Source organism: Chiloscyllium plagiosum, unplaced genomic scaffold, assembly GCF_037043375.1.
Source record: "Chiloscyllium plagiosum isolate Xiang-an unplaced genomic scaffold, Cpla_swu_hap1 HiC_scaffold_3, whole genome shotgun sequence".
Taxonomy (NCBI): Eukaryota; Metazoa; Chordata; class Chondrichthyes; order Orectolobiformes; family Hemiscylliidae; genus Chiloscyllium; species Chiloscyllium plagiosum.
In genome coordinates this window covers 26,309,864-26,332,309 of record NW_028270141.1, presented here as the reverse complement: position 1 = coordinate 26,332,309, position 22,446 = coordinate 26,309,864, and the positions used below count along the sequence as shown (strand labels likewise).

Here is a 22,446-nt window from a genome sequence, read left to right as displayed (position 1 = left end):
TGTAAGGAGTTTAGTTTAAATGTTCTAGACCAGAAGTATTTGGTTAAAACTCTGAAGAGGCTTTTGGAAACTGGAAAGTTGCTGTTCAATTTTATGAAGCCTCCAGAAAGATTCCAGGGAGATTGGCAATGAAGACTCAGTTAAATTAAGATCTGTAGAATTGAAAGAGAAGAGAATTTTCTCTGTAATAAGCAATGAAAAGAAGCATTTTGGGGATTAATAGAATTGCATTTCACAATTTTTTGAAATGTTTAAATTTGTGCTAAAAGTAAACAGTTTAGTTTATTTATTTTATCTTTCCATCTGATGCAAAAATCTTCTGTTTCATTGTTAAACCTGAACCTGTAGGACTGCACATTTGCAGCTGAGAGACAAACTCATTAAAGCCAAAAATAAAACAAAACATTGTCTATCAAGAGAGATTTCAGTCTGGAATCTGACTTGCCAGGTATTAGCATCAGGAGAAATCATAAAACACTGATATGAATTCCAGAAAATCTTGCCAGCGGTAAATACGTCCGCACTGATGAGTATATGAAAATGTGAGGATGGTGCTAGAGGAGTGTTGCTTACATCAAGAGGTGAGCAGTTGGGAACTGAGTGAGATAGAACTCAATAGAACTCACAAAGAGAAAAACTTTCCTCAAAATTCCCTGAAATTGCCATCAATCGTTTTGTTAAAACTTAGCTCTTCCTCATTGCTGCTAGCTAACTACATTCTTTTTCACTCCTATTTGAGATGTATTGAGAATAAAGGTTTCTGGGATATATTCAATCAACAAGAAACATCATCAGGGCAGTACAGTGGCTCAGTGGTTAGCATTGCTGCCTTGCACCACCAGAGTTCGATTCCATCCTTGGGTGACTGTCTGTGTGGAGTTTGCATGTCCTCCTCATGTCTGTGTGGGTTTCCTCCCACCAAAGCTGTGCAGGTTAGGGTGAATTGGCCATGCTAAACTGCCCATGGTGTGCAGTGATGTGGAGGCTGGGAGGGTTAACCATGGGAAATGTGAGTTTGTAGGGATAGGGTGGGGCTGGCTGGGATGCTCTTTGAAGGGTTGGCATGGACTTGATGGTCCGAATGGCCTGCTTCCATACCATAGGGGTTCTATTCAAAAAAAAATCTCTTTAACATTATGCTGTATTACAATTTCGAGCAATATTATTGTTATTGTTTTGATATCTCAATTCATTTTTTTTCATGTACGCACAGAATATTCTGCTCCACACCTTGAGTTGGAGCACTGTCACACACATTAACATCCTTTCTGTGTTGTGAAGTTGGCGTGCTATTGAACTCTCAAAATCTTTCTGACTTGGCAGACTGGTTCCACTTCATCTGTGGGTTGAAGTTAAATGTAATTTTTTAAAAACCTCTCTTCTATGGATAATGGCAATTTTTATTTAATTCTGAAACAATGACTTGGCTTTCATCGAATGATAGAGTTTTATTGTACCATCATGCATGTACTGGAACATTGAGAGGACAATCTAAATTTACCTTCTCTAAGTTTTTTCCCATGGCTCTGTAAGTGATCTCTTTATTAGTGTAGATGAAATTCCCCTTGAAGGTTACTATTGAATCTACTCCCGTCACCCTTTCAGGCAGTACCACCCAGAAGGTAACTGATCAAACATGCTACTCATTCTCCTTGATTTCCCTCAGTTCTTTTGCTAATTGTCTTATATCTGTGTCCTCTGGTTAATGACCCTCCCAGCAGTGAGACCAATTTTTCCCAAAATTCTCCATCAGAATCCCAATAATTTTAAACTGCATTATTATAATTATGTCCCAATCCACCAATAAACCATTGATGATCGAGAATTCTGTTTATGACATCTCATGAGCACTTGTACATGGATTGCTTTGGTCTTTAATAACCCTTAATAGGTACAACCAATTTACAGCATTTGTCTCCATTTCTCACAATGGTAGCTCCCCACACTGAGAATGATATTCCGTCAGGAAGGAAATCTCATTTTACACCCACCTGATGTTCTTACAATAGAAAAGCATTGTCATCATATTCCAGCAATACCATCAACGACAGATTACCTGATTAATCATCTGTTTTTGTCTGGGATGTGCCAGCTGCAGTATGACTGTTAATGTTTGCTGATACAAACTTAACAAGTGTTACACTGTCGGTGTTGTTTACAGACTTCTGACAAGACCAAATGCATTTTTTTTTTCACTTATTTAATCTGAACTAGCATAGTATTAGTCTTACTGCTGTTCTCCTTCACACAGGCTGTTTTGGAAATATTTGTAGGAAGCAGATAAGTTAATGAATACAATATTGGTCTCAATTCTCATTAAGTAAATTGCAACATATGGCCTGGTAAAAAGATTCTGTTAATTGTACATTTTACAACACAGATTTTTAATGTTATCATATCCTTTAATTGTACATGCTTCAATATTTGTTTTAATGCTTGTGTTTCTCCATGTACAATGCCTATTTGTCCTTAATGGCTCCAAACCTGCAAAAGATATTTAGAGGATGCCAATGATAAATTATATGATTCCCAAATTGGTTCATTATAGTCGAGTATTAACAAATTGGGCCTAACAATAATTAAAAATACAAAACATTTACAGGAAAATAAGCACCTTTACAAGTACATTTAAGTATCGGATTTTATGTTTCTGAAATAAAAATGTATTGATTTATTCACCACTCTGATGTTTATTTTGCTTGCAAGCATGAAAATAAACAACATTGGGACTTTCAGATTGATTAATGTTGTTTTCTTCCTGTTGAAAGTCAAATAATTTTGCACTTCTCTTTCAACATTTATTCAATTTACTACCTCCTGCAGGACAAACAAAAGTAACACATTTCATACTTTGTACATTTGTGCAAAAAGCTAATCAATATCTGTAACTGCCAGTTCTCATGATGTGTGCTACACTTCAACTTTATTTATTAGGTAGTGGAAATATTTAAATGTTCACAATGTTTCTCAGTCTCCAAAGCAACTTCATCTTCATTTTTTGAAGTCTTTTAATTGTCATTGATTTTATGCAATAGAGCATAAAGGATGGCGATGAGTTGGCAACCTATTTTGCTCCCCTCAAGGTTTCTATTTTCATCAAAGATAATAATCAATCAAGAGGGTGGGAGAAAGACTGTCAACACTCACTCAACCATTCTACTCCTGTGCAGCAAGCCATGATCCACCTCAATTATTTTGGCTAGAGTTCGTGATCCAGGCAACCATTTGCAGCACTCTTCTCAGAGTGGAATTAACACTGGTCTTTAAACTGTCCTTCTTGAGAATATCTTGCCTGCATATGTCTTTCCTCCTCACTTTCTGACATATATTTCCTTTCTCTTTCAATATCTAGCTGACCAGACTGGGATGTTATTCGTTGGAGATGCTGTGCTGCAAGTTAGTAAATCATTTAAATCAGTCATATATTTTTCTCTGTTTAAGATTGCTATATACATTTGACTCATCTAAAATTACATATAGCAAATATGCATATAAATATAGATTTTTTTTGCAGGTTAATGGTATTAATGTTGAAAATGCAACACATGAAGAGGTGGTGAGTATTAAATAGTTTGATTCACGTATTAGAGGTTACATTCCATAATTTAGAGCAATATAATATCTGTTTTGCATAATTGCTTAAAGAGTGAGTGGCCATGATTTACAATTGAATTGTTCATGAGGCAAGGGGGAAGGCACTACATTGGCTGCAGGTTTATTTGTGTTGTCCTGTTGTGCATACTCTATTGATTGCAACATTAGCAACAAATAGGGCAAGTCAACATAAACCTTGGCATCACCACTAATCTTAGAATGATAGATGATAAGTGCCAGCGACGTAACTAGCAGTAGTATAAATACGGAGTCACAAAGTAATGATAAATTCCAAATAATTTTAGGATTAAATCTATCTAATAGATATCAAATAAGTAGGATGAAGGAACCATGGATAAGAGATAGGTAGTGCTGTTACTTCATACTAAAGCAAGCATTTTGGTATTGGGATAGTGAAAACCTCTTGGAACACAAACAGGTCATCCAGCCAGTTCTGCTATTCAACGAACTCATGGCTAATCTTCATCTCAATTCAAAATTACTCAAAGTAATACCCTGATTACTCAAAAAGAATCAATCAATCTCAATGCTGAATATTGCTATTGACCTTAAGGTTAGAATTCCAGATTTCCACTGCCGCCATATGGCAAAAGTATTTTTGAATTTCCCTTCTAAATGATCTAGCTATTATTGTAAGACTTTGCGGAGGCGGTGAGGTAATGGTTATGTGACTGAAGTCCAGACTTATATCCTGAGGGAGCACAGTAGGTCAGGCAGCATCCGAGGAGCAGGAAACAAAATGTCTCTGGCTGGAACCCTTCATCAGGAATCCTGATGGAAGGGTTCTGGCCTGAAACGTTGATTTTCCTGCTCCTCGGATGCTGCCTGACCTGCTGTGCTTTTCCAGCAACAGACTCTCAACTCTGATCTCCAACATCTGCAGACCTCACTGTCTCCTTATATCCTGACGACATGGGTTCAAGTCCCACCATGGCAGATGAAGAAATTTAAAATTAATTGAAGAAATTCTGGAAATAAAACTAATTAAAATTAAATAAAACATACTGTACCGACTGTTGTCTGTAGTTAAAAGCCATATAGTTCATGAATGCCCTTTAGTGTAGAAAATAGCAATCCTTACCTGGTCTGGCCAACATGTGACTCCAGGTCCACAGAAATGCAGCTGACCCTTGTTTGTCTCCAAGTACAGCAAACTTTGTTTTGACAGGCACCTTATGAACTGCCACTCGCAACAAACCGGCAAAAATTCTAGATCCTCAAACACCGTGTGAAGTTTACCATATTATTTTGTCCAATTATTATAGATTTTTAATTTGTTGACCCCATTGTAAATCCACTTATTCAATTGAATGGACACATGAAATATTAATAGTTGATTCAATTTTGAGTCATTTTTTTCTCAAAATCTATTGTGATATCAAAGTAGTCAGTCGAGGGTATGAGTGAGAATTCTCTCCACTGGTATGATTTATTTAACGTAAAGTTGCATCATTATTAAAGTGATTTATGCTGTAAATAAAGTATAACAGTGATTGTGTATACCCCCTCCATTATATTTCTATTGCTGAGAATGAATTTTTAAATTGCGCAATGTGGATCTCTTGATTATCCAGAATATTTGATTAACTGACATTTCCTGGTCCTACAGGTGTTGGTTAGCAAAATGGTTGCTGTGATTAGGGATGGTAGAGAATGATGACACATCCATGAATGAAGATTAAAGAATACATTCCCTGGTTCTGGACTTCCCAACCAGGGGAAATTATAACCACCTTGCCTTTTTTTTTTTAACATTTAAGAAAGCTTAATTAGACAATCCTGACGATATGAATCACCCCACTCAAACATACATTCATGTAGAATGTTTCACATTTTCAGATATTTCAAAGCACATCAGAACTGATGGGTATATTTTTTTCCTTCCTGGAGATAGCTAGAAGAGTAACCAATTGGGCAAGTTGACCCTGGAGAGAAACTCCAGACCTTCTCACTACCCCACCAATCAAGTGTTGGGCAAGAGGGTCCATTGGGAATTTTTTCAACTTGCCAGCAATTAAGTCTGTGGAGTGGTCAATTAATGGCCATTTTAGGGCCTCAACTCACCATGGCTCCGATGGCTGCTGTTTTAACAGGTGAGTAAAGTAGCTTGTATCCAGACTTGGAAAAACCTGCCTGCTAGATTTTGAAGTGGGCAGCCTCTAATTGCTTCCTTCTAGTGGCAACTGAAGGTACAGATAGGGGGCAATGGTAGGATATCTAACAATCACCTCACTGCCCATGCATTCAACTCCCTCATGCCCTCCACACTACAACCCTACCCCCAGACCCATACCACAACCTTGCTATTGGATTCCCTGAAGAGTAGGCTTCAAATAATGGTTCTGAGATCCAAGAAAATGCCTGCTTCTGATTGACTTCTGACAAGGCAGGACCTCACTTGTCAAGGTCTACAATCAGCAGAGAAACTCACCCATCAGCTCTTAACAAGTCGATTAGTTTGTGACTTGGCAAGCTTTCTTGGGAGTGGAATGTCAAGTCAGTTGCCATGGAACTCAACCATCCTCGCACTTAGCCAGCACTTTGGAGAATCACAGCCACTGAGTTATTTTGTAACACATCACTCTTATAATGTGAGTGAACAAGGTAGCTATTTGAACCTTGTGTATTATAAATGATCTGGATGAGAATATCGAAGCATGGTCAGTAGCTTTACGGATGATGCCAAAATTAGACAGTGAGGAAAATTATCTAAGAATACAACTGGATTTTGATTAACTAAACTGTGGAGTGCCAGATGGAGTTTAATTTAGATAAATGTTAGGTGTTGCATTTTAGTAAGTCAAACAAGCCCTGGACTTACCCAGTTAATGGTAAGGCCTTGAGGAGTGTTATTGAACAGAGAGACCTGGAGTTCAGGTAAACAGTTCCTTTAAAGTGGCATCACAATTAGACAGGGTGGTGAAGAAGGCGTATGGGACACTTGCCTTCAATGCTCAGAGCACTGAGTTTGGGAGTTGGGATGATACACCTCAGCTGGACAGGACATTGGTGAGAGTTTTGGAGTACTGTGCACAGTTCTGGTCACCCTGCTATAGGAAGGATATTATTCAATTGGAAAGGGTGCCAAAAAACTTTACAAGGATGAGACTGCTGCTGGAGGGCTTGAGTTATAAGGAGAGGCTGGATAGGCTGGGGCTTTTTTCCTTGGAATGTAGAAGATTGAAGGAAGACCTTTTTGAGGTTTATAAAATCATGTCAGGCAGAGATATGGTGAATAGCAAATGTCTTTTCCATAGGGTAGGGGAGTTCAAACCTAGAGGACATAATTTTGAGGTGAGAGGAGAAGGGCTTAAAAGGAACCAGAGAGCTAACTTTTTCACCACAGAGGATACTTCTTATGTGGAATAAACTGCCAGAGGAATTGGTGGATATTGCAACATTTAAAAAACATTTTGGACAGGTGCATGAATAGAAAAGATTTAGAGGGATATGGGCCAAATACAGGCAAATGGACTCGATTACTTGGTCAGCATGGACAAGTTGGACTGAAGGTCTCTTTCCATGTTCTATGACTCTATGGTTGCATGTTGTCTTACTTGACAATATACTTATATACCTGCAACATCAACGTCCCACACATAACAATTAGATAAATGACCAATTAACCTCCTTTTTTCGCTAATGTTGGTTGAAGGGTAAATGTGAAGCAATAAATCAGTGTCCTGGGACAGAAGCATGGGAAGCAGTCACAGGAGTTGGCCATTCGGCTTTTAAATGGCTGATCCATTCAATGGCTGACCATTCGATGCAGTACCTTGTTCATGCTTTCACCCCATACCTTTTGATCCCTTTAACCCTAAGGACTACATTGCAGAGACTCACCACTCTTTTGGTGAAGAATCCTTTACTCATCTCAGTCCCAGTGGCCTTTCACATATTTTTAGATTGTGACCCCTTTTTCTGGACTCCCTGGTCATCAGGAATATCCTTTCTATATTTACCTTGTCCACTCCTGTGAGAGCTTTATAGCTTTCTATGCGACCCCCCATACCACCACTTCATATTTTATGCATACCTCAACTGTCGGCTACAGTAACAATTTAATATGTCAGCATGGAATATCATATGAGTGTAAAATCATCATTTGCACCCTGTTATATTCCTTTTTGCCCAAAATAAGATTACATTTGAACTTCCTAGCCACCTTAACTAGCTTCAGCAAAACCTAAAAATGAAAGAATAATTAAGTAATTGGATTAAAAAAAGTAAGTGGAGTTAGAAAAACGTATGGAACTCTTATCAGAAATTCCTTCTCCAATTTGAAAATTAAAGTTTGAAGGTATTAGTCCAGTACAGCATGTTTATGAATTAAAAGCATCAAAACCTTTTAATCTTAAATGTGTTTCATATAGATACCATAAAAACAATCAATGAAATAAATTACAGAAAAGGTCTCGGAGAAGATAAATAAAAGGCTTGCTTAATAAAAAGCAGTAAAACATGTGAAAATGATTTTTCATAGTGCATCTAATTTGATTTTAAGCAAGCATAATTACAGGGAATTCAAATTCATGTGCACCGCTTGTGGTGGGGGGGGGGGGAGGTGGGTTTCTACACATATTATATGAATTACACATCTTGTAGACATCCACATCTTGCAGCATCTAAAAATTATCTCATTGAAGCTTTTCTATCATATTTTCAATATGGAATATTTTGCTTGTATACCAGATGGAATGAGTATCCTTTATTTGTTACTTATGGCTTTATAATTGTTCTGAAGACCATTGTTAAGTTCAGTTGTCTTAATTTTGTTTAATCTCTATATGTTTTAGTTGGAAAGAATTTGCAAGTGGCAACATTGGATGCAGTGAAAGAATTATGTTTTTTTGTTGCATTTGCTGTAACTCGTGACTTCTTTGTAGTAAAACTAATGTTATAAATCACATTGACAGGTGCACCTCCTGCGAAATGCTGGAGATGAAGTGACCATTACCGTTCAGTACCTCAGGGAAGCCCCTTCCTTCCTTAAACTCCCGCTAGGTAAGACAGAAGCACGGTATAGATTGGTTTATTGTTCTTTTCTGCTTTGATGCCATTAAATTAGAACAGCATTGACATAAGCAATCTCCAAAGATTGCTTTATTGAGAGTGACACAGAAGGGCTTGAGGCAGCACTACACAGAATGTCATTATAAATAAGTATTGTCTCAGTTTGCGGCCCACATTAGTACCTTTGTGTGGTCTGTATTATTTACTTATTTTGAGCACCTTTGTAAATATATTTCAAACACCTTTTAAGAAATATTATGTTCTTATGCCACTTGGGAGTTTGCCCACTTCAAAAATGTGTGTAAATCATAGACTGTACTATTAATAGGCAACACATTCATCTGAATTCTTCTGCCCACTACTTTAACAAAGTACTAATTCATTTGGGTTAACTTCATTAAAATAACAAGTCAGTGAACTTTGTATCATCAACAACAGAAATTTGCATGAACATGCAATTTTGACTTTTGGTGGGCTAAAACTATCCTTGACAAATTAATTATTTGTACGCCAGTATGTTATTCTTGTATTTCTAAAGTTTCCCTTGAGGATTGCATCAGGACTTGTAATTCATGCAATTTCCCTGTAAAAGTGCCCAAGTGCAGGTCTGCCTGACAATGGTGGAGATGCCCTGACACCAAAAGCTCCCTCAGATTGAAGATTGAGGGGCACGAACCTCAAGGGGAAATGGTTTAAAAGCCGAGAGTCTTATTTTTCTTCAAGGACTTTTTGGTCAACTGGTTGTTAGGCCTATACTGACCTTGGATTTCTCAACCCTATTCCCAATGGAAAGCCCTGTAATGAAGACCCAGCAATGAGGGTCAAGGCATTCATGTGACTGATTCCATCAAATTGGGAAGATGTTTTCACTGGCAGGAGCGACAAAGACCTGAGGGTACAGCCCTAGGGTAAAAGAAAGACCCTTTAGAACAGAGATAAGGAGAAACAGCATTAGCCAGAGAGTGGCGAATTTGTGGAATTCATTGCCACAGAAGGCTGTGGAGGCCAGGTCATTGAGTATATTTAAAACAGAAATAGATAAGTTCTTGATTGCCAAGGGATCAAAGGTTATGGGGAGAAAGTGGGAAAATTGGGTGGAAATACCTATCATTGAATAGTGGAGCAGACTCGATGGGATGAATGGCTTAATTTCTACTTCTATGTCTTATGGTCTTAGAAATTCTTGTGGCACAGTGGTAGTGTTCCTACATTTGCACCATGGGATCTAGATTCAAGTCCCATATGCTTCAGATGTGTGCAATAATATCCCTGAACAAGTTGATTACAAAATATCCATCAAATTCAGGTTTAATTTTCTGTGCAATCTTTATATCTAGTACCTAGTTTTTTTAAGAAGGCAGTTTAGCATTTAATTTAACTGAAGTGAGCAGAAGACAAAGCATAAATGCATTGGACAGTGCTGAGCAAGATGTGTTCACTGGAGGAGAAAAACAAAATTAGAATCAGCAGTAACAATTCCCATTCACAGCTAATATGTATGGGGGATAAATTAGATAGTCCCTGAAAGCAGACAAGAAATTGCAATGTTCAATTAACCTGTGTCTGCTCAATGTGATCCAAGCATAGCAATAACGTTGAGCAGGCTGCTCTTTGCAATGATTTCCAAGTGCATACAACACTAATTGCTTTGTACAATTGCTACACACATCAGCAGTAGACCCAGGATTGCAACTTCCACCTAATGTTTGCCAACGCTTGTTAAAGAGATGGTGCATTGTGACTGAAGCAGCTCGTGAGAGTTGTAGTTGACTCACAGAGACTTGCCAAGCCTCCTTTGCCAGCTCCTTCCAATCTTGCGACGTTGCTATCCAGGTAGATAAGGGGCAGTCAGTTCATAGGAACACCTCCACTTGAAAGTTCCCTTCTGAGCCACTCACCATCCTGACTTGGAACTTGTATCTCCATTCTTTGACTGTTGCTGGATCAAAATCCTAGAACTTCCTTTATGAAACCTCAGCAGCTGTACCTGCACTATAGGACTACAGGGGTGCAAGAACACAAACAGAACTTTAAGGACAGTTTGGGTTACACAACAACCTCTGGCATTGACAGTCATGCTCACGTCTGATGACTGACTAAAATAAAAGCACTCTCTCAGCCATTGTCAATGTTGCCTTTACTCTGCATTGGGTTTGCAGTTATGGCTGCACCAGCGTCAGATTTCATTGAAAATGGCCAGGTTAAGACAATGCATGTTGTCCCTTGCGAAGGCTCAGTGTGGAAAATTGTTCCCTGAATACCCAGGGTGAGTACGGTCGCTGTCCATGTACTCTTGTCTCCTCTCACTCCCTCCCCCAGCAGTTTGTCCCACTCTTCTTGGCCTCTGTTGATTTTCTCAGTCATATTGCATTCAAAATGGTATATTCAATTATGCATCTGGTTTCTGCAGAAGCAGGAGTGCAGGTTCATAGTTCCTTGAAAGTACAGTCACTGGCAAATAGGATAGTGAATAAGGCGTTTGGTATGTTTGCCTTTATTGGTCAGAGCATTGAGTATAGGAGTTGGGAGGTCATGTTGCAGCTGTACAGGACATTGGTTAGGTAACTTCTGGAATATTGCGTGCAACATCCTAATGGAAGGATGTTGTGAAACTTGAAAGAGTTCAGAAAAGATTTACAAAGATATTGTCAGGGTTGGAGGATTTGAGCCATGGGGAGAGGCTGAATAAGCTGGGACTGTTTTCCCTGGAGCGACGGAGGCTGAGGGGTGACCTTATAGAGGTTTATAAAATCATGACGGCATGGACGGGGTAAATATTCAAGGCCTTTTCCCTGGGGTGAGGGAGTCCAGAACTAGAGGGCGATGGTTTAAGGTGAGAAGGGAAACATTTAAAAAGGACCTAAGGGGCAACTTTTTCACATGGAGGATGGTGCATGTATGGAATGAGCTGCCAGAGGAAGTGGTGGAGGCTGGTACAATTACAACATTTAAAAGTCATCTGGATGGGTTTATGAATAGGAAGGGTTTAGAGGGATATGGGCCAGGTGCTGGCAAGTGGGATTAGATTGGATTAGTGCATCTGGTTGCATGGACGAGTTGGATCAAAGGGTCTGTTTCTGTGTTGGATAGCTTGGTGACTCTATGACTCTAAGTCGTATAATTCAAAAAGGTCCTGTCACACCACTTGTAGACATTTGAAATTTAAAAGAGTCATTGGAAAGGAGAAAATATTTTTAGAATCAAAGCAACAGCCAGAAAACAAACAACTCACTAATTCCTGCTGCTGGATGGCATCTCCAGTGGTGCAGATTAAGAGAAGAGATTGGCTGGAATTTTGATTTTCAACAATGGCACTGCTGGTGTCAACTTAATATTGCATGCTATTTGACATTATAACCTGCCTGCTCTACAGTATAGACCAACTGTGTCCAAACTAAGGCCCTCATAGAATCATAAAGCATGGAAACAGACACTTTCATACAACTTCTCCATGCCAACCAGTTTGCCTGAACTGAATTAATCTGATTTGCCAGCATTTGGTCCATATCCCTCTAAACCTCTCCTATTCATGTATCTGTCCGAACGTCCTTTAAATGTGACAATTGTACCCGCCTCTACCATTTCCTCTGGCAGCTCAGTCCACACACGCACCATGTTCTGTGTGAAAAAGTTGCTTCTCATGTTCCTTTTAAATCTTTCCCTTCTCACCTTAAATCTATGCCCCCTCGTTTTGGACTTGCTTACCCTGGGAAAAAGGCCTTAGCTGTTCACCTTATCTGTGCTCCACATGATTTTATAAGGTCACCCCCTATTCTCCTATGCTGCAAAGAAAAAGCCCCAATCCATCCAGTCTCTTCTTATAACTCAAGCCCTCCAGTTCCAGCAGCATCCTTGTAAATCTTTTCTTCACGCTTTCCAGTTTAATAGCATCCTTCATATTAGCATGGTAACCAGAATTGTACACAGTGTTCTAACAGTGGCTTCATTAATGTCTTGTACACCGCAACATGACATCCCAACTCCTATTCTCAGCACTCTGACTACTGAAGGTAACCATGCCAAACGCCTTTTTCACTACTCTGTCTACCTACAACGGCACTTTCAGGGAACTATGAACCTGCGCCTCTAGGTTTCTGTATTCAACAACATTCTTCAGGGTCCTACCATTAACTGTGGAAGTCTTGCCCTGGTTTGACTTAGCAAAGCACGGTGGCACAGTGGTTGGCACTGCTGCCTCACAGCGCCAGAGACCCGGGTTCAATTCCCACCTCAGGCGACTGACTGTGTGGAGTTTGCACATTCTCTCCGTGTCTGCATGGGTTTCCTTCGGGTGCTCTGGTTTCCTCCCACAGTCCAAAGAAATGTGCAGGTTAGGTGAGTTGGCCATGCTAAATTGCCCGTAGTATTAGGTGATGGGGTAAATGTAGGGGAACGGGTCTGGGTGGGTTGCGCTTTGGCGGGTCGGTGTGGACTTGTTGGGCCGAAGGGCCTGGTTTCCACACTGTATGTAATCTAATATAATCAAAATGCAACAATTTGTATTTATCTAAATTAACCTCCATCTGCCTCTTCCTGGCCCACTAGCCCATGTGATCAAGATTTTGTTGGACTCTTAGATAAACTTCTTCACTGCCCACTATGCCGCCAATTTTGGTGACATCTGCAAACTTACTAACCGTGCCTCCTATACTTTCATCCAAATTATTGATTATAAATGACAAACAACAGTGGACCTAGAATCAATCCTTGTGGCACATCGCTGGTCATCAAGGTGATGCTCAGCGTGATTTGCAGCACAAGCATGTACGTACGTATTGAACACCATCTTGTCCTCCAAATGATGCCTGACCTCTCAATATTCACTTGAGAAAATGTTACATAAGATTTACTTAAGACATCTCAGTAATGACAACTGCAAATAAGGACAGAGCGCTGAACATTACTGTAGCAAAGGCTTGATAATCCAAATGGTCTCGCATGGTGTAAGCCTCCATTGTTCACAGTAACTACTTTTGTTTTAGAAAAAAGTAGAACCAGGATGAACATTACATGATATTTTAGAAAATGTTAGAATTAAAAGTTTTCAGGAAAATTCCATTCTGCAGAATGTCATCAAGACACAATAATGAATTGCAATCCAGATGATTTTAGAATCCAATTCTCATTTTGCTATCTGGTAAATTGGCAATTAACAGTGACTAGAAAATAATTCACTTTATTTTCTTTCACCATTATTATTGAACTTACAAATCAAAGTATTGTTTTTTTCTATTAAGGCATTAACTATTGAACAATAGCCTAACAGAACTTATATATATTTTCCAACTGTTGACGGCAGACATAAACATCACAATAATCTGCTGTTAAGTCCTGTATGAGTATTTTGAAAACCATTTGAAGAATGCAGATAATGAAGTTAATTAAACCGCAAATTAGTTTACTTTGGACTTTGATGAGATATCATTGTAATCCTCACGAATGTATGTATGAATTAGCTTTATTGTCACGTGCACTCGAAAGAGTGCAGTGAACAGTTTGCAATATCGCCACTTATGGCGCCACCTTAGGTACAAGACACCTAGGTACAGATACGTAAGTATTTGGTACAAAATTGAAAGAATAATAATAAAAGGCCAGAATAAAAGGGAAAAAAGTGCTCAATTTACAGTCCTTTTCCCCCCAGTCTGTGCCAGCGTGAGCCTCCAAACCACACCGGGCTCCAAAACACGAGGACCTACCTCCAGTCTGCAAGGGCCTCACCTCCCTACTATGCCCTCTGGTTCTGGATTCGCCTCCAGGACTCACCTCCCCATGCCAGCCTCTGATCTGGGACTTATCTCTTGGGAACAGCCTCTAGTCTGAGACTTGCCTCCCGCACCTACCTCTGATCTGAGACTTATCTCCCGCACCTACCTCTTATCTGCGACTTGTCTCCCAGGAACGGCTTTTGGTCTGGGAGTTATCTCCTCCATTCCCGAGTAAGTTTAAAAAGTTAACAGCTTTTTTAAAAAATGAATTCAAGAAAAGAGAAACAAAATACACTGCAATGTTGACCAGGAGAAGAACATCCATTTCCTACATTCTATGTACACTGGAGTCATGACATACAAAATAAAATGTCACTCTCCAGTTGCACATTAGTAATTACCCAGAGTATTGAACTTGTCATGAAGCGACCTGCATTTGTGTGTCAGGTTTGTTCACTTGCGCAGAAAAATGGTGTCCGAAAGAAAACAAAATTGGAAAGGTGAAGTAAAAAGAAAGCGAGTCATAATTTCCAAATGGCCTGACTTTTCATTGTAGTTGTCAAACAATGACAACTACAATTTTGGAAATGCATTTATGTTTTAAAAGGGGAGATGAGAAAACATCTTCCACACAAGAAGATTATAAGTTGTTCTAACTGTCATTTCACTGATTGTGACAATGCTAACTAATAAATGGTGGCACGGTGGCTCTGCAGTTAGCAGTGCTGCCTCTCAGCGCCACGGACCTCGGTTTGAATCTACCCTTGGGCAACTGGTCGCTTGGAGTTTGCACATTCTTCTTGTATTTACATGAGTTTCCTTTTGAATGTGCCATTTCCTCCCCACAGTCTCAAAATGTGCAATTTAGGTGCATTAGCCATGGGAAATGCAGGGTTATGAGGATGGGGTGCTCTTTGGAAGGGTGGTATGGGCTAAATGACCTGCTTCCACACTGTAGGGTTCTCTGATTCTAATAAGGTTATAAAATGCTGAATTAACCTCTGCTCACCTGATTGCTCCTAATTATTAAAAATGCATTGTTTCTTTCATTTTGCAGGCTCACCAGGGCCATCCAGTGACCACAGTAGTGGTGCATCCTCTCCTTTGTTTGACAGTGGTTTACATTTAAATGGAAACTCTACAAATACCGTAAGTTAATTTGTTTTCTTTATCAATAAGAGAGTAACATTGCACAGTTGTGTGTTCATTTTAAATTGTCTATCACAGCACTTTTTCTCCGTTGCTGAAATTAACACTAATTGAGACAGTAATCCAATGGGCCTTATAAGTGGACAAATAAAATGCCATGACACCATTTCAAAGAGCAGCAGAGGAGATTTATCTGTTGTCGCAATAAACGTTTAATTCTCAGCTAATGTTTAAAACCTGTTGACCTGATCATTTTCACAGTCTTGTCCTGAAAGCCTGCTGTGCATATATTGGCTGCTACATTATCTAATTTGAACTGCACATTAAAAAGTATATTTTTTCTTACTATTTCTTTCTGTCTTTCTGTCTTCTGTGCAGATACTAGATGTAAGGCCTTTATTTATAGATTGCGATTCTTGAGAAAAGGGACTCGGGGATAAAGCACATGTCAATGCATAGTTTGCGGAGAATCATGTGTTATAGTTGCTGAGCTCAAGCTAAAGTGCGTTCACTTCTTTATCTATTTTCGATCAATTCATTCATATGATGTAGGTGTTGCTAGCTGAGTCAGCTTTTATTGTCCCTGATGGTAAGCCACCTTCCTGAACTCTTTTAGTCACCTACAAAAGAGGAGATGCGAAGAAGAGAATTCCAGGATTTTAATCCAATGACAGTGAAGGAGCAGTGATATAGTTCCAAGTCTAGCAGGATGCTGTATGGCTTGGAGGGAAATTTGCGAGTGATAGTGTTCTCTTGAATCTGCTGCCCTTGTCCTCTTAGATGGTAAAGGTTATGGGTTTCAAAGGTGCTGCTGAAGGGGTTTCGGTCTTGTTTCTTCAGTTCACTAACTGAACATTTCATGACCTCATTCCTGCTTTTGATTAAGTATCCAAAGTTCAATATTTTATTGTGGAGCCAAAGTTTCCACAGAATGATAACATACTGAAGGAAGTTAAAAATCACACAACACCAGGTTATAGTCCAACAGGTGCATTTGAAAGTACAAGCTTTCAGAGCGCTGTGCTTTGAAAGCTTGTACTCTCAGATACACCTGTTGGACTATAACCTGGTGTTATGTGATTTTTAACTTTGTCCATCCATGTCCAACACCGGCATCTCCACATCATATTGAAGGAAGGAATAGTAAAACATCAACACAAATACACAACCCATAAAGAAGAGTCAATTGATCTCTCTATTCGTAGCACAAAATCACACTAGGCCAATACATTGATTTGTCAATAATTAGGACACTCTCTCTGTTAACTGTCTTTGTTTGAGACTGTTGAATTTTCATGGAACAGCAAACACAGGAAAATTAAGCAGTGAAAAGCTTGCTCAACTTTCCTTAAGGTAATGTGAACTGGACAGGAACTCTTACAGTTACAGATTTATGTCAGATTTCCATGTATATGCTGAATCCTTGTGATGCAATATCACCAGGTCTAGGAACCTTCTCTGATTTATGTGTCATCATTTTCCAATTTCAGCAGATTCCTACAACTCATCCATTTCTATATTTAACATAGGTTTGGCAGCCACCACATCACTGACCAGCTCAGTTCCTGCAGAATCATATAATTATTTAACTGGTGAATTTCATTTCAATCCCTTAAGAACTCAAAACCTGACATAACAGTTGTGATAAAATATCAACACAAAAAATCGAGATGTCTGTAAACCATTTCCAATCCACATTGTTGAAAATCTCTCATGCCCATTCCAGAAATTATTCGTAAACAAAAACAGAAATAGCTGGATGAGCTCAGCAGGCATCAGAGTTAACGTTTCGGGCCCAGTGACCCTTCAGTTTTCCAGCAATTTTTGTTTTAGTTTCTGACTTCCAGCATCCATAGTTCTTTTGGTGTTTATTTAGAAATTATTCAGTCTGGTAATACCAGCTCCTAATAACATGACCAACTCATGCTTTATTAGTCGGTCAAGTTGCCTGCTTCACTTCATATTTTTTTGTGTAAATATACAGCAAGTTCCTATTTGGGAATTTGAATAATTGTTTTTATAATTTCCAATCTGACCTGCCTTTACTTTTCTCATGCTGTCATTATCAGAATTAATATAACCTTTTGTGAAAATAATAGGCTGTTATCAGCTAAATATTTAAATATTATGGAAGATGTCTACAGCTGGGCTAGGGAGATGAATGATCTTACTGTTTGCTCTGTCAGTAGGCTCTTGTCTCCTAAAGTAAAGAATATTCTGCTGACAGAAAATGGTGAAAAAAAAATGAGACGCTGCTCACTTAGCAGTGACAACCTTCAGGTTTGTTCACAGAAGTAAAGGATCGTAAGATATGCAATGTAGGAAGGTCTATTTGGATTATGATTCTGCAGACCATGCAACATCCACATGATTATGAATTCATTTTTTTTTTCATTTAATCTTCTGAAAGAAAGTTATGCTCCTTAGTTCCCAAAGATTATGAAGAAAAACTGAATCATATTTACCTACCTTCACATCAAAATTCAGTCCTGGTCTCCTCTGGCTCCCAAAACAATAGTCTCTTCTACACTTCATTCCAGCAAAACAAATATCACTGGAGCTTGCAGGACTTTAAATTATTTCAAGCACTGGCCATATTCTCTATAAATTTCAATCCCATTTTGAAAGTGATATTCTTCACATGAAGTGCAAGGAATTGGTGGATTGCTTTTGTCTCCAGAAGTAAGCGAATCTTTTCAGATGTTCTGACACATTGAGTTGTAAAATATTGAACACAGTATTGTGATCTGTGCTAAGACAGAAACCGAACAGTCTCTTTTCTCAATGCGAAAAAATTGGAGCAGATATTGATTTCTCAAGGCTTGTGCTTCTTTCCTTATGTTCTCTCATTTTCCAGGAAATCGGGCTGGGATTAATGCCTGATCTAGACAGCGCTGCCCTCATCCCATAAATGAATTTTTAAAAGTATTAAAATATAGATTATTATAAGGGTCTCCTCATTAATAAGTCACTGAGGGCTAACATGCTAGTTCAGCAAGCTTTTCGGAAGGCTATTAGAATGTTAGCCTTGTTGAGTACAGGACTAGTGAAGTCTTGCTTCAATTGTACAGAAACTTTGATTGAATCACACCTGGAGTACCACGTATAGTTTTGTCCTCCTTAATTCAGATAGAAGTTCTATGACAAAGGTTAACCAGATTTAATTGTGGCATAGTAGGATTGATCCATGAAGAAAGATTGAGTAACAGGACCTGTACTCTACAGATTCAAAGAAACAGAGGTGATCTTATTGAATCTTATAAAACATTTAAAAAGACATGTAGATGTAGGCAAGAGGTTTCCCCTGACTGGGAAATCTAGAAACAGGCAACATGATTTTGAAATAAGGGAGCTGTGTACTTTTGGGTTTTAGAAAATTAGGGTTGTGAACTTTTGAAATTCTCTACCCTGAGGACTGTGGAAAATTAGGGTTTTGGATATGTTTAGATTTAGATTAGATTAGATTAGATTAGATTTGAAGTGGAAATTGCTAGCTTTCTGATTACCAATGATGCAAAGGAATAGTATTGGTAAAATAATTGAAATTATCATCTCCAAATGATGCTTGAGGCTGAATGGACAGAATGGCCTACTGCTCATGCTGAGTTACCTGCATTGAGCAGTTCTTTGGAAATTTCCGGCTACCGTAGGCATCTTTTCTTTCCAATTGCATTTACCTGACTTCAATCAAATACTTCTATTGAGACCTTTGGGAAGGCCAGTGGTTGTAGCATGATCTCTTCCAGTTGCATATCCCAGCTACCATGCCCAGCTTTTTAAATCTGGATAATTGGTTATTTATTTACTCTCTTACTCCATATTTGCAGCTTCTGCCTCAGTCACTGGAGGTGAAATCTGTCTTGGCTTGTAGAACAAAACCAGTACATCATGGTAGTCCCTTTTTCATACCCCAGATTTTCTTTTGATTGTGCAAAGAAAATTAGCCATGATCTAATCGAACACCAACAGATTTTGCTCCCACTCTACTTTGCAATTTAAAGTTCTTTCCCAAAATCATTTTAACTCTCCATGTCTTAAAAAATCCTTTTGAAAACCTAGCTCTTCGACCATGCCCATAGGCTACCTTTCTTGCTCAGTCTCTTCACTTTCTCTTTGCCATCCTCTTGACCTTCTTTTAAAGCATTTTGAGATGTTATTCCCCAGGAAGTTGCTACAAAATATATGTTCCCACTTTCAGTCATTGGTGCAGCTTAAAGTTCTTTTTGAAATATAGTCATGCAGTTTTTGCAGCACAGAAAGCGACTCTTCAGGTCCATCCTGACTCTGGTGGTCATCAAAGAGCCATCTGTTCTAATTCCATTTTCCAGCACTTGGCCAATAGCCTTCTGTTCTATGGAATTTCAAGTGCCCACCACAATAGTATTGAAGACTCCTACCTCCACCACCTTTTCAGGCAGTGACTTTCAGATATTCTTTTCTCCCTCAAATCCCCTTAAACATTTTGCTGCTTACTTTAAAACTGCACCTCCTGGTTAATGACCTCCCTACGAAGATGAAAAGTCCTTCCTATCTTACCCAGTCTATGTCTCCCAGAATTTTGTACATCTCACCTAAATCCACCTCAGCCTTCTCTGCTTGATGGGAAAACTCTAGCCTATATAGTCTCTCTTCACAGCTGAATTGCTCCTGCCCAAGCATCAACCTGATGAATCTCATCTGTACAGTCAAATACAGTCTAATACAGTCAAATCCTTCCATTAGTGTGGTGACCAGAACTGCACACAGTACTCCAGCTGTGGCCTAACAAACATTATACATTCAACTCCATCATAATCTCCTTGCTTTTGTATTTAATGCCATATAAAAGTAAGTATTCGCATACTTTCCTAACCACCCTATATACCCTTCCTGCTACCTTCAAGGATCTATTAACATGCTCACCAATAGTCAGAGGGAAATTGAGAAACAAACTTGTAAGGAGATCTCAGCTATCTGTAAGAATAATAGGGTGGTTATGGTAGGGGATTTTAACTTTCCAAACATCGACTGCGACTGCCAGAGTGTTAAAGGTTTAGATGGAGAGGAATTTCTTAAGTGTGTACAAGACAATTTTCTAATTCAGTATGTGGAAGTACCTACGAGTGAAGGTGCAAAACTTGACCTACTCTTGGGAAATAAGGCAGGGCAGGTGACTGAGGTGTCAGTGGGGGAGCACTTTGGGGCCAGCGACCATAATTCTATTTGTTTTAAAATAGTGATGGAAAAGGATAGACCAGATCTAAAAGTTGAAGTTCTAAATTAGAGAAAGGCCAATTTTGACAGTATTAGGCAAGAACTTTTGAAAGCTGATTGGAGGCAGATGTTCGCAGGGAAAGAGACGGCTGGAAAATGGGAAGCCTTCAGAAATGAGATAACAAGAATCCAGAGAAAGTATATTCCTGTCAGGGTGAAAGGGAAGGCTGGTAGGTATAGGGAATGCTGGATGACTAAAGAAACTGAGGGTTTAGTTAAGAAAAAGAAGGAAGCATATGTCAGGTATAGACAGGATAGATCGCATGAATCCTTAGAAGAGTATAAAGAAAGTAGGAGTATACTTAAGAGGGTAATCAGGAGGGCAAAAAGGGGACATGAGATAGCTTTGGCAAATAGAATTAAGGAGAATCCAAAGGGTTTTTACAAATATATTAAGGACAAAAGGGTAACTAGGGAGAGAATAGGGCCCCTCAAAGATCAGCAAGGCGGCCTTTATGTGGGGCCACAAAAAATGGGGGAGATACTAAGTGAATATTTTGCATCAGTATTTAATGTGGAAAAGGGTATGGAAGATATAGACTGTAGGGAAATAGATGGTGACATCTTGCAAAATGTCCAGATTACAGAGGAGGAAGTGCTGGATGTCTTGAAACGGTTAAAGGTGAATAAATCCCCAGGACCTGAACAGGTGTACCCGTGAACTCTGTGGGAAGCTAGAGAAGTGATTGCTGGGCCATTTGCTGAGATATTTGTATCATCGATGGTCACTGTTGAGGTGCTGGAAGACTGGATGTTGGCAAACGTGGTGCCACTGTTTAAGAAGGGCGGTAAAGACAAACCAGGGAACTATAGACCAGTGAGCCTGACCTTGGTGGTGGGCAAGTTGTTGAGGAAATCCTGAGGGACAGGATGTACATGTATTTGGAAAGGCAAAGACTGATTCAGGATAGTCAACATGGCTTTGTGCGTGGGAAATCATGTCTCACAAACTTGATTGAGTTTTTGAAGAAGGAACAAAGAAGATTGATGAGGGCGGAGCAGTAGATGTGATCTATATGGACTTCAGTAAGGCGTTCGACAAGGTTCCCCATGGGAGACTGATTTGCAAGGTTAGATCTCATGGAATATAGGGAGAACTAACCATTTGGATACAGAACTGACTCAAAGGTAGAAGACAGAGGGTGGTGGTGGAGGGTTGTTTTTCAGACTGGAGGCGTGTAACCAATGGAGTGCCACAAGGATTGGTGCTGGGTCCTCTACTTTTTGTCATTTACATAAATGATTTGGATGCAAGCATAAGAGGTACAGGTAGTAAGTTTGCAGATGACACCAAAATTGGAGGTGTAGTGGACAGCAAAGAGGGTTACCTCAGATTACAACAGGATCTGGACTAGATGGGCCAATGGGCTGAGAAGTGGCAAGATGGAATTCAATTCAGATAAATGCAAGGTGCTGCATTTTGGGAAAGCAAATCTTAGCAGGACTTTATATACTGAATGGTAAGGTCCTAGGGAGTGTTGCTGAACAAGGAGACCTTGGAGTGCAGGTTCATAGCTCCTTGAAAGTGGAGCTGCAGGTAGATAGGATAGTGAAGAAAATGTTTGATATGCTTTCCTTTAGTGGTCAGAGTATTGAGTAGAGGAGTTGGGAGGTCACGTTGCGGCTGTACAGGACATTGGTTAGGCCACTGTTGGAATATTGCGTGCAATTCTGGCCTCCTTCCTATCAGAAAGATGTTGTGAAACTT

At 39.3% G+C, this 22,446-nt stretch overlaps 1 protein-coding gene across 2 annotated transcripts in view; it reads left to right on the top strand.

Annotated features, from left to right (window-relative positions):
- Window positions 1–22,446, top strand: part of sntg2 (syntrophin, gamma 2) — a 1,097,028-nt gene that overhangs the window by 911,450 nt on the left and 163,132 nt on the right. For both annotated transcript variants that reach the window (XM_087975850.1, XM_087975858.1), the window contains exons 6-9: window positions 3,353–3,396; window positions 3,515–3,556; window positions 8,532–8,619; window positions 15,394–15,485. In XM_087975850.1, the coding sequence (XP_087831976.1) occupies window positions 3,353–3,396; window positions 3,515–3,556; window positions 8,532–8,619; window positions 15,394–15,485 (266 nt within the window). The remainder of the gene's footprint in view (window positions 1–3,352; window positions 3,397–3,514; window positions 3,557–8,531; window positions 8,620–15,393; window positions 15,486–22,446) is intronic.